General features: G+C 37.7%; 1 protein-coding gene and 1 long non-coding RNA gene across 2 annotated transcripts in view; one reads left to right on the top strand and one right to left on the bottom strand.

Moving 5' to 3' along the window:
• Window positions 1-5,393, bottom strand: part of Spred1 (sprouty related EVH1 domain containing 1) — an 86,285-nt gene extending 80,892 nt beyond the window's left edge. The window contains exon 1 of the mRNA XM_048793115.1: window positions 4,817-5,393. Coding sequence (XP_048649072.1) covers window positions 4,817-4,848 — 32 coding nt within the window. The 5' untranslated portion in view covers window positions 4,849-5,393. The remainder of the gene's footprint in view (window positions 1-4,816) is intronic.
• Window positions 5,098-13,526, top strand: part of LOC125613315 — a 148,152-nt gene continuing 139,723 nt past the window's right edge. Inside the window, exon 1 of the long non-coding RNA XR_007343842.1 lies at window positions 5,098-5,237. This is a non-coding gene — a long non-coding RNA (uncharacterized LOC125613315). The remainder of the gene's footprint in view (window positions 5,238-13,526) is intronic.

The following is a 13,526-nucleotide window of genomic DNA, read 5'->3' on the forward strand; positions in this document are numbered from 1 at the left end:
TGTTAGATCAATATAATTTGAATAAATGACCAAGTGAGAAGTATTATTTTTGGTACTTTGTGGTTATTAAAGAATGAAGATCGGTACGCTGTAATTCCTTATAGAGCTATTCAAGTTGACATTTAAGTTCAAGAGCCTTCTGCTCACTTATTCATCTCAACCATGTTATATATTTTTTTTAATAAGCAGTACAAAGTTCTCCATTTTTATGTAAAAACCAAGAGGTACACCATAAAACTAAGAAATCTGTATGTTTTATCCTTTCCAGTTCAATTTCCAATTCTTTATCCCTAGTCACTTTCTCATAATTGGCACCTTGGAGGAGCTGGGGGGAGAAGATCAGATTTAAAGAACTTAAAGTGATCCAAGCCAGAGATATATTCAATTTTCTATGTTAAAAAAGACAAACATCTACCACTCCTTGCTGATGACGTGGTTCTTCAGATATATCACAAAGCTCAGAGGCTAAGTACATTCAAATATTCCAACAGCACCTAGGATAGGTTTAAGCCTGAACTAAGTTATTTCTCAAATTTACTGAAATAAAAAATGAGGCAAATTTTGACCTAAAATAAAAAGAATAGGATAATATATTGATTTACTTTTCTCATAATTTTCAATCTATTTTTCTAACACAGCTAATGCTCTCAAATGCATAAATTCACAAGAAACAAATACAAGGTAGTATGACTACATTAATTCAACCTATTTATTAAGCATCTATCACCAAGAATTGTGCTAGTCATACAAATGAAAGCAAGGGATTATGTAAAAGGGGACACAGAAATAAGCAAATTATTTCATACTATGTGATTTGTAAAAAATCCCTAATATAAATATGTACTAGGTACAAGACAATACATAAGGAGGGAATGTTGGAGGAGCAGTAAAGCATAAATGAGAAAATCTTTTGATTTGAGTTAACATCTCATACCAAAAGTTAAGAGAAAATTTCTTCAGGGGAGAGATTATTTTAGGTGTGCTGGCATGCTGTATTTAAAAAAATACAATTCAAGGTCATAAAGTTTTAAGTCAGAAAGCAGAAGGAAATAAAGCTGACGCAATTAGGCAGTCATTTAGCTCATTTAACTCAAACATTCTAAGCAAACGTTTATATTATGTATACACTACATCTATATTTATAAACATTACTTGACAATATTACACAGCTCTCCAATGCTTCTGTTCATATCTAGAGAGCTTTCCAATTACACATGTATATATGCATGCACATATACACATAAAGATATATGTAGGTGAATATATCTTGAATATATATATTTTTTCACATACATCTTCAGAATAATACATCACAAGGTACATTTTTAATAAGGCATCAAATAATATAATCATAAAAATGTGTTTTATTTATGAAATAAAAAGGTTCTAACCCAGATTACACCAAGTTTATCACAAGTGACCTAATTCTAGTTAACCTAGTTTTAATCTTATATAATCCCAATTTGCCATTAGAAAACCTAGTACTGACATAGTAAGTATGTCTCGCTAATGAGAGCATACTAAGTAAAATGTTTAATATTTCAGCTATTTCACTTTTCAAGACTTTGCCAAAATGGCAGAGGATATGCAGTATTATATTCACTCACCAGCAAAGGACAAAGACCTTTAGTATCACATAATTTGCCTTTAAATATTTACAATTCTACTTAAATTCTATTCAACCACACACATGGTTTTAATGGAAGCATTTGTCTGGAATATTAATAATTTCTGTAAGGTTATAGACAAAAAAATTATGTTTAGCTAATCCCTTCATTTATTTACAACAGAAAGCATTTTACCCTATTTTCAAAAGTTAAGAATTTTAAACCCAAATTTGAAAGATTGAGATACAAATGTTTTATGCTATTCAAATTCCTTTCTTCCTCATTTAGCTTGTTTACTGTTTAAGACAAAATCTTAAACAGATTCTTCATTAATTCTTAAACACATATTCACAACCATCCTCTAGGAGTTATCTTTTTCTCTACACAGAACTCTAAAGTCAAATAAGACTTCACATTAAGACCTCTAGAGGCCTTACTGAATTTTAACACAAAAGCTATCTAGAAAAAGTTAATATCCCAAGAAATGGGTGATTTTCACTTCTTTTAAAGTGAATTGTGTCCCTCAAAAATATACTGTTGAAATCAGGTTTAAAAAAAAAAAATGACTAGGGTTAAGAACACTCTTTGATGTAATTAAATCCCTATGAACTGTGGCTTTAAAAAAGAATATGAGTAAAAAGCCCAAATAAAATCCTTATTACAGTACAGTTTTAAACTATGCTAAGACATTAAGAGCTTGTGCCGTAATATCTCTTTTATTTCTTCATATTGTGATTATAAATAATAAATTTTCATGAAAACATTACTTCATATATTAAAGATAGTGAGACATAAATTATCAGATTAAAAGCTACATTCCAAAGAAGTTCACTCTTTGTGGTTTAGCTAATGCACAAGCAAACAATGTCAGCTCAAGCATAATTTATTACCAGATGAACATCACTTTCTATTATAGTTTTTAAAAATGAAACCAGGATTTTTCCCCATAAAGAGTTAACATCTCATACCAAAATATTAATACCAAATAAATATTTAACAGTATTATATAGTTTGTAGAGAATAATTTATAATAAAGCAGGATACATTTGAGAAAATTGAATGTTGAGTCTAGATGAGTAAGGTAATTTCCAAGTGGTCCCATACTAAGCACATTTAGAATTAAAAAGAAAAAAGTAATCATACCAATGAAGTTCAGTATTTCCAAAAATCAACATCTTGATAATTATAAACCTCTTAACATATTTTCTCATTTTATTGTAACTGGGGTATGTATCATCCAGTGCTTTACACAAACACTTGTACTCCCGGTTTATCTATCAATGATGGTAAGTATTTATTTATTTTTTTTTAAAGGGCCCATTTAGAAACAATCTATTTTACACGTGTGTCAAATTCAAATTCCACCATTTGTTTTTCTATCAGCTGCAGCCACAAGGAGATATTCAACACTTTAAAACAAAAATTGATAGGAAGTCTTTTCCCATTTCTAAAATAGAAACTTAACATTTTGATCCCAGCTACTCACTTAAAAAATACCAAAAGTTACCGTTATTCCGTACAGCTTTTCAGCAGTTTTTCTCCTAACTAAGCACTAAGACAGACTTCTTGATCTCCCTCAAAGTAGGTCTAATCTGCGGAAGGCAGTGAGACACTGTTCTGCACTGTGAATGGACAGCCAGGTATTTTATGAATGGAGGCAATCACGTGATCCCAGCACCTCCCAGAACTGATATTTCCCACATAACTGTGTCAACATTCTGAGAACTGGGGTAGTTGTTTGTGTGTGCGTTATGTTTCTAAATTTAATCGAAAACTTCAAGTTCTCCTTACTTCCTGAAATCAAAAATATACATATAGACAAAGAAGCTTCGAATTTTTTCTTGGGAAATTCTTACAAGGTGTCCAAGGTGATGGATGTTTAATTATTTTTTTTATGAATGAAGAGTGTGTTATGCAAATAAGGGCGATTCACAAAAAGAGAGAGAACATGGCGGCCACTTCTGCTTCCAGACTGCGCTGACACTGCAGCAATTACCTCCTTCTACACCCGCTCATCAGAAGGGTGGTTTTGTTTTTTTGTTTGTTTGTTTTTTTTTTTTTTTAAGGAGGGGGAATACTGCTTGTCATTTTTGTAGTTATTTCATGTCAAACTGGCCTCGGCACCGGACTTTAAAGTTTCCTCAAAAGGTCTGACTAGAGGAATGCACTTTGTTTAAAGGAACGCATCCTAAGAACTAGTCCTAACTCACTTAACTCTTTCTAACCCTCCAAAGATAAACAAAAACTCAACTACAAGAAAACGGATACTAATATTCTGCACAGAATTAAACCCTTTCTCCGTAGGAAACTATTACCACCACAGCATTATTCCCCCAGGCAGCTCCTCCGATGAAACAAAATATTTAACAGGCAAACTATTTCGTTTGGAAAACATAAAGGCAGCCCAAATAAGCAAAAACTTAAAACTGGAATACTCTAGAAGTTGATGAAGTCACCAAAATGTTCAAGCATTATGAGATTCTGTTAAATCAACGTAATTGATGTGTCTTAATATAGCCGGAAAAGTAGAAACCAGCACTCAAAATTCTTAATTCTGAGTTCTTTACGAGAAGACACATCCAATATTTACAAAGGTAAACACAATAGGTCAACATCTCCCACACTCCAGGTGTCCTTAATCCTATTAAATTTCAAAAATGTTTCCCTAACCCTATTTTTTACAAGAATCTTACAGGTCATAAGTTTAAAAGGACAGACGAAGGGGGAAGACAAAGGCTTAATCGGTATTTAAGAGTCACTGACTCATCGAATTAAGATTCAAAAGCAGTTTGCTGCAGGAGGTGCTCCCACACATTAGTTTCCAAGTGAAATAGCTATAAAGGAAGAAGGATGGATATCTAAGGTATGTTGCCTGGCATGACAGAGCAAAGAAGGACAAGGCTGGGGTCTTCGAGGCAGAGGGGCAATTTCTATTCCACTTCTATCCATCCACAGTTCTCCATCAACAATTGCCATCCCACTTCTTCACTTAATACCCTTCCCAGGCAGAGAGCAACTAAATCTAAGAGATGGAGGGGGTTGCTGCCATTAAATAAAATGGCCCAAAAAATAGGTTATCTCCAACACAAGATGCACCAACTCTCCAGGGCTGCCAGTTTTCCGGCACCCAAGTCTCCACCAAGTCTGGGGAAGTGCCGAGGGAGAACTGGGGGAGGGGAGTTAGCAATCAAGATCAATGAGGCGCTTACTCGATGTCAGAAGTCGCCGTCTCCTCGCTCATCTTTCCCTCACCGTGATCCGATCCGGAGATGGAGGAGCAACAGCAGGCGGGGTAGTAGCAGCAGCACCGAGGGGCAGCAGGCAGCGGCGGCCGGGGGGGCGCGGGGGCAGCGGCTCAGGGGCCTCACCATGGTGGATGCCTCACCCAGAACGGTGCCCCCCCAGCCGGGAACCCCGGCCACCCCCGCAGGGGGGTGGCAGCAGGAATCTTTGCCGTGGTGACCCCAGCCTCTTCCCTCGCCTNCCGCGGAAGCGCTCACGCCGCCCGCTCCTTCCGCCGGCCGCCGCTGCCCGAACCCGGGGGCGCCCGCGGGGAGAAGGAGGGAGAAAGTAGTCCCTCGCGACTTCTCTCGGCCGCCTGCTTCCCCCGGGGGCCAGAGCGGACGCGGGGTGGGGCTGCCAAGCGGGGGGTGCCCCGGCCGTGGCGGGCTGTGGGTGGGAGGACTAAAAACTGCAGCTCCCGGACGAATCACTGCAACTCGAAGTCGTGTGCAGCATAGCAAGTTTCAGGAAAGTAGTTCCCTCCTCCCTTCATTTCCCAAATCGTTGTCGAGCCACTTGAGCGGGGAAAGGGGGAGGGAGGCGGAGGGATATGTCACTGCACCGCGCTTGGTGTGCGTGCGCGCGCTCCAAACTCTTGGCACGCTGCGAAAGGGGGCGGGGGTGTGAGCTGCTAGGGGAGCTGCTTGTGAGGTTGCATTGTTGCGGTGCGTTACCCCTCGTTACTCTGCTTGGAATATCTGGGTTGCTTGAACAAATTAGCTACAAAGACAGTGTGCTCAAGGAGCAAATCTGGATGGTGCTCTGTTTTGCTGTTTGTGGTGTGTGTGTGTGTGTGTGTGTGTGTGTGTGTCTTGCAGAACGAAGAATGGAACTGGCTTGAGTTCATCGTTAGTGGGGGTTACGGGCTGGGACTGCAAAGACAGCTCCTCCTGCTGTCCCTGAGGTTGCATTGCTGCAGTCCCCTAGCTTCATGCACAAGGAGAGAGAGAACGAGAGGGGGGTGGGGAGAGGGAGGGTGTTTTAATAGCTCGCTGCCTGATTCTTACTGCGCAAGAGATATGCCGTTCAGGGCATTCATCTCGGAAAGCCAGAGTGGTTGTTAATGGAGAATGACTTCCATTGAAACCCAGGGTAGGCGTGTTACATGAATCTGGCGCATCCAGAAGCACAGGAAATAACTCCCGCTGCGAGTGAGGTTGCATAACTGTAGCGCAGGAGATGCCTCTGTAGCACCAACTGCTCTGAAAGGAGGTGGAACGCTTATTGGATAGGCAGCTGTCACGTTTGCATTGTCAGAGGACAATGTATGCATTTATTTCGAAAAGGTTTTTGCAAAGAAACCTCCTGGAATTGTGAGCTGGAGCCTAGTGTCTGTCCTACTGAGGACTCGGAGCTCCTAATTCTGCACATTCTATTATCTTTTCTCTACCTAGAAAGCCAGCCTATACATGCTGCAGCCTGGAGGACCGAATCCCAAACGCTCCCAAGTTCCTGACGCATCACTCCAGGCGTCAGCCTAGCTCTGTGCGCAATGCTTTTCACTTCAGTCTCAGGTTTCTGTGGCCTGAGAATGAGACTTGCCGCTCCAGCCAGTTTGAGGAGTAGAATAATTCCTGAGGAAGAAGAAAGTGAGAAAACCTCCCAAACAAACCAACACTTCTCCTCTGTCTCTGGAAGCTTCAGGATTGTTCTCTGGATGAGCGTGCATACTAACCTATTAATAGTGTTTTGCACATGGTAGCACTTAGTAAATGTTTGAAGAATGAACGGAAGAACTGAAAGCAGTCAGTATGCCCCAAAATCATCCTATTGGTTTCTGAGGGTTTTTTATTTAACTAACTTCCTTCTTCATCAAGGAAGGACAACGTTAGTGATGGGGAAAGATGATAGGAAGACCCGCCTTTTATAACTTGTCCTTGCGAAGAACATGTAATTGGGAGTGTTGGGCCTCTTCTTCCAAAACCCATTAAACACTTTGGGCACTCAGGTTTGAATCAATTCCTAACACTTATAATCACTGTTTTTAGGCAAGTTGCTTAACTCTTTGCCTGTGTATAATGGAGATAGTAGTACCTAACTCATAAAGCTAAGGTACTGATTTCTAGTAAGATAGTAGACACACACAAAACACTTAGAAAAGATTGAGTTCATTGAACTCAAGAAATCCTAGCTATTATGATTATTTTGTAAAACAGAGATGATAAGCTCCATGGCAAAATGATGGCAATTGCTCTGAAAGTCCTAAATGTAAATGATTCACTATTGATGTTCATTCAACAAATAATTCACTGTTCATCTTTTGTGTATTCCCCTTGCTAGACATATGAGGTCTTTAGAAGCTATTGATAAGATAACTATCACAGTAATGGATAAGTGTAAAGAAAGTTGGTCATTTGCAAAAGCAATTTTCACTTTTGAAGATGTACATCTGTTTAAAGTTCTGGCACATCAGGGAAATCATCCATACCAGTTTTAGGAGATGATATGAAAACCATCTTTGTTGTCATGTACCAGGCAGTGTAGGCCACTTTTAAACACATGACTTACTTAAAGAGTCAAGATGTGATTGACAGCTCGAATTGGCCCTTTTTAGATTGTACTGAACCCCTATGGCCAAGACACAATAACCAAACCATTCACTGCCTTTGGTGGTCTCCATGCCATTCTTGGGACACTTTTGTGCCCTTTTTAACAACACATTTGTCATTCCTCTTAGCCAATTGTTGACGATCTTACCAACTTTTAAAAAAATTTCCATGGTCTGGTAATTGTATAAGTCTTCGATCAATCAGAAAGATCCTACAATGAGGCTCAGAGCCTAGGGATCTTCTAGCTGATGTTCAGTCAGCAGCTGCCCTAAATTCAAGGTGTATCACAACCGATCTGTCCCAGTGCCTGGCAATCAAAGGCAATATGTGAGACTTTATTTAGATTCTGATTCGAAAAAATATTTTAAAATTTGATACAACTGGGGGACTTTGAACATTATCTGAAAATTTGATGAGATAAAAAATTTTTCAAGGTTTGCTTCATGATTATGTTTTTTAAGTCCTTATCTTTCAAAGATAAATATTCAAATATTCACAGATAAAATTATATCTGATTTGCTTCAGAATCATTCAGTGTAGTGAAAAGGGAGAAATGTGGGTAGGGATATAAAGAAATAAGATTAACTATAGATTAATGAGAAACATATTCTCTTTATCATTTTATATAATCAAAATTTTCTCATGATCAGCTTTTTTTTTTAAATACACTGTGAGCATTTCTTTAAAATGCAGATTTTCTAGGCTCCAGCCCACAGATTGAAATCTGTAGGTCTATACTGGGACCAACAACATCTTTTTCAGAAATATGCCAGGTACCTGACCCTTTTTAAGTCCTTCATAGTCTCCCCCCCCCCCTTTTTTTTTCCAACTCTTTTTGTCATCCTGTTTCCCAGCACATCCCTAATTAAAGCCTCCATTGTAGTCAAACACAAAAAAGGGGTAGTCCAGGGTATATCATAGGCTTATGTAGATACTATTTGAGGACAGAGAGATAGTTCTGCTAAGAAAGGTGGATCCAGCCAGACATGAATAACTTTATGAGAAGCTAAATATAGAATATAATTTCACCTTAAGTTCCAACTCCATTCAGTTGATACTTGTCAAGAGGGACTCTATGGTCACATCAGGCTTCAGCAAGGAAGGGAACACATATATTTGCTTGATTGTAGTTTCTCAGGTGAGCCCACGGGAGAAGCCTCATCAACAGTAGCTGGTTCTCACAGTGGCTCTCTGTAGTATTGTACTCAGATATAAGAATTAGCCACAGCCCCTTGTTAGAGGTGCTGATCAATAGCAACCCATGGATCAAAGAGAAAGGAAGAACATCTTGACTGTCAAGTAATTGCCAGGATATCAACAAAGTTAAGAAGGCCTACATGGACTCTAGATTCCAGATAGGTATCAATCCAAGGATTCACAAGGATAGCAAAATGTACTGTCCTCACTGTGCTTACTGTGATACTGGTAGATGGCATGTGGCTCTGCAGTGCAAGAATTTCTCTTCCCAGGCTGCTCACTCCATAGTTACCATCTTTCTTTTGAACTCAGAATCTATCATTCAGCATTAGGCATAGTGGTATGTGCCTATGGTCCCAGCACTTGGGAGGCCAAGGCTGAGGCAGGAGGATCCCTTAAACCTAAGAGTTTGGACCAGCCTGGGAAATATGAGACCCCTGAGACCCCCATCTCAAAAAAAAAAAAAAAAAAAGAAAAAGAAAAAAAGAAAAACATCAGATTCTCTTATCTTTGTTTTTTACACTTACACACACACACTGCTAATTAACATATTATTAGTTTATGCTTGTTTCCCCAGTTCAATTTTAAGTGACTTGAAGACAGGCTGCATTTCAGCAGTGGTTTTAAATAATAGAGCTTTTCGTATAATATTATGCCAAATCTTTTTCTATGTGTACAAATAAAGCTGTTTGCCTGACACTCTGGTAGAACCAGGAGTTCCCTATGGCTTCCTCTTGCAACTAGAATACTATTAGAGTTCAGCATTTCATACACCCTGTTCCTTGGACTATTAGCTGTCAGCAGATGTTTGTACACTTGGGACACTAAATAGGAGACAACCATGCCAATATTGAAGTTCTTAATAAAATACAAGTGAACATTTCTATTTCTAAAATTCCCCTTAGCATTATTTCTTAGCAGATGTTATTAAAATTTTGTATTTGAAAACTATTTATCAAAGGACTGTATTTTCATGCTATACTAATGTTCGTATAATGAATTTTTCTTTTCTTTTTTTAAGTGTAACCAGTCTCATGGCTAATGAGGTCTGCCTCTCAGTAGAATTACTAAATGGTAACCATGTTTCTAAATAGTTTCCTTGCCTCTGGCATGAGTCTGTTTCTCCATCACTAGAGTTTCCATGTTCTTCCAAACTAATACAAAGTATAAAGGATAAGTATGCTATTTTCTTTTTCTCCCTAAGGACTGCAATTGTTGGTCTGCTAGTATCCGGTGAGTGTGAAATCAGTTTACTTTTAATGTTATAACTGCCTTTTACAGGAAGTTTCCACAAGATTACGAGGAGTACAAGGGAAATGAGCAGTCTGTGACTTCCTTTATGCTCCGTATAATCTTAGCAGGGAGGATGCTTACCAGACCCTCTGCTACTAAATAAAGCACTCCTCCCTTACCATCATTCTCCCAAATGACTTTGGCATGTTCATTCTTCAAAAACTATGTTCCATTACAACAAATAGGAAGGATTGAAATAGCCATCACAAAAGATTTTTAAGGCTATATACCCACAACACAAATTTAGGACAACAAAAATTCTTAGACAACAAAAGGCAGTTCTTGGATTTTGCTTTATGGCATTGACTTCCCTTTTTGTGAGTAATAATTAACCATTGTCCAGGAGTTACAATGCCCTTCAGGAGCTTACCTTCCTAACACCCTTGCCCAGTAGGTATTATTATCAACTCCTTTTATAGAGAGACTTGGGAACTGATGATCAGACAGGTTAGGTTATGTACCAGAGGTTACACAGAAATAAAGGTATGGGTGAAGCTGAAATCTTCAAGAGCCCAGAAGTGTGTATGACTACATATCTAAATGTCTTTGAGTTTTTTCAATATTTTATATAATATTTCAGATACGGAATCCTAGATGGGATATTACTTTCTTTTCAATTCAATATTACTTTGGATGACTTGGCAGGAAAATCCAACTTTTAGTTTATCCAAAAAAGAAAATGAAATTCCTTGACAGTTATCAACTGCCTCCTATGGTTCACATTATCTAAGATCCCTTATTCCATCAGTTGTCAGAGTAGGGTCTGGAGAACTCTGGGATCTCCTTGTAAATTAGTAGCCAAATCTAAGCCTTGATAGCAAGACTACTTCAATCAGAAGGTAAATAACATCTGGTTGCCTCCAGTTGATGCTAGCAGCCATTAATTATCCTGGTAGTTCCCTAGTCATGTGTGACTATTTATTGCTTAGGTATACTGTCCATATTTCGAGTCCTCAATAGTCACATGTGGCTAGTGGTTACCATTTTGGACAGTCTTTGTTCTCTTGGCACTCAATGTGCAGATGTGTTGCAAGCAATGCAGGTAGTTATCTTGTTATTGATGCAGACATGTAACAATGATTATACTTTCAAATGTTATTGGCTTGAATTAGAGCACTGAATTCTCTCCTTTGATCTCAGATCATCTATTTGTTCATCCACTAAAGGTAAAAGAGAGGATATAATTTCATAATTAGAGTCTTTGAAAAACCCACAGAAGATATCTATCTGGAAGAAACAAATTCATTGATTATTTTATAAAGATACTTTAAGTGCTCCTGTCTAAATACTTAAGTCAGCTACCCAAAGCTACAAACTTCACCTGGAAGTTTGTTAGAAATGTGGGCTCTTGGCCTCCACCCCAGCCTTACTGAATCAGAATCCATATTTTAACAATGTTGCTACATGATTCATGTGCATATTAAAAGTTTAAGAAGCTGTGCTTTTGTGGGTATAGGAAGGATAGTAAAATGAGTTGGACATTATTTCCTTATGTGCATATATGATTATATGACAGGTATAACTCTGCATCATGTACAACCAGAAGAATGAGAGGTTATACTCCATCAATGTATGATGTATCAAAATGCATTCTACTGTCATATATAACTAATTAGAACAAATTTAAAAATTGAAAAAAAGAAGCTGTGCTTTAAATAATCTCTTTATAAGAATGTCCCTTCCTCACCTTGCCTGGGTATAATATGACCTGGGCTTGTCCAATCTCAAAGTATACAAAAATAAAATATTCCTGTCACCATTTCCAGTCCTTTTTCTAGTCCCCTTAAACAGGTCTTTTGTTCTTGTTTCCTTTTAGCCTCTTTTTCCTGGCCTGTGATTTAGACCACTCACTCCTCTCATCTCAGAATTAAGCCCTCTACTCTGTCTTAGTTCTCTGTAGTCCTGGGATTATCAAGGAATTATGCCCTTAAGAACTGCTCTCCTTTTCCCTTTTGTCTCTCAGATCTCCCTACTTTAAAAAACAAAACCAAAAAAAAACAAAAAAACACTTTTTTTTCAAATTGTTTCTGGCTTATCTGAAGTTTCTCTCTTCTTCCCACTGTGTAACCATCACATTTGAGTTGGATTTTTTCATATTTCATTAGGTGTATGTAAAGCCTGTTTGGATTTTTGTTTTGTTTTGTTTTTTGTTTTTGTTTTGGTGTGTGTGTGTGTTGGGGATTGAACCCAGGGCCTTATACATGTGAGACAAGCACTCTACCAGCTGAGCTACATCCCCAGCCCCAGTTGTTCTTAAAACTTTGAATTTTGTTGTAATTTCCGTGTGGTCTACTATAATTTTAAAAGGCAAAACAAAACTTAAGAACCTATATTTACATATGACATTGTTTTATGTTAATACCTCCCCCCAATTGTGTATGTAACTGTGTGTAGTTTAATAATTATAATTCAAAGTCAGAATATGTAAGTTTAGATGGTAGAGGCTGGAGGAGAGGTATAAAAGAAATATTAATGTTTGAGGAAAAAATAACAGTTACTTTTATTTTCTGTTTTATAGACTCTTATATAATCTAAATGTTTCCATTTGTTTTTCCATGTCTCCATAGCTGTATTATAAGATTTTAGAGACCAGTAAAAAGGCTGTTGTGAGAGTCTATACAAGGAAAATTAGGGCACTACCCATGGGGCTACAACAAAGAGGATAGTTAGAACTACATGTCAGTGGTAGAATTCGCAGGATCACTTTAGGTTCAAGGATGAAGCCTACTTTCTGGGAATTTTAGTCTAGCTTGGAAGAAGACATGGAAACCAAAGGGAGACATTCAGATAATATGAGATGCAGTATGACTGAAAACCTAGCAAGTAATGAAATTCAATGTTATTGTTTTCTTCTAATGACACTAATATTATTACCATATCTAAATGTGTCTGTTTTGGAATCTTATGATATTATACTGTTGTGTAATAAAACAAAAAATACACCATATTAAAGCTTCCATATTTAAAAATTATTAGATGATAAAAACTTTAGTTCTAGTGACATCTGCCCAAAAAAAGATATCTTTATTCTCTGTAAGATTTAAAATCCTGAGAAGACCCTGGCTTTCCTTCTCACTGGACAATGTCACTTTCAGAACTAAAGCTCTTTATCTAAAAGCTCTAAACACTTCACACCCTTATTGCCTCCTGGGTTTTAGCCAATCTTTGTTTATTTCAAGTTTCCTTCCTTTGTTGGGTGTCCCTGACTTCCTTCTGGGTCCTTTGCCAAGCGATGCCATGTACTTTGAACAGTCTTTTTTTGTTGTTTGTTTGTTTAACCTCTCTTATTGTTCTTGCCTATTTTAAGTCTATCTCCTGAGGTTTTCCATAAGGCTTTTGGGATTGATTTGGAAAAATAGCATTGCTTTCTAAAATCCTATATTATTTGGTCTAGTCTACATCTTAGAAATATAGCTGTTCTTGATATGTTCTATTGTACTATTCTTTTTTTTTAATTTTTTATTGTTGGTTGTTCAAAACATTACAAATTTCTTGACATATCATATTCCACACTTTGATTCAAGTGGGTTATGAACTCCCACCTTCACCCCATACACAGATTGCAGAATCACATCAGTTACACATCCATTGATTTACA

The sequence above is a fragment of the Marmota marmota genome, unplaced genomic scaffold, assembly GCF_001458135.2.
Source record: "Marmota marmota marmota unplaced genomic scaffold, marMar, whole genome shotgun sequence".
In the NCBI taxonomy this organism is placed as follows: domain Eukaryota; kingdom Metazoa; phylum Chordata; class Mammalia; order Rodentia; family Sciuridae; genus Marmota; species Marmota marmota.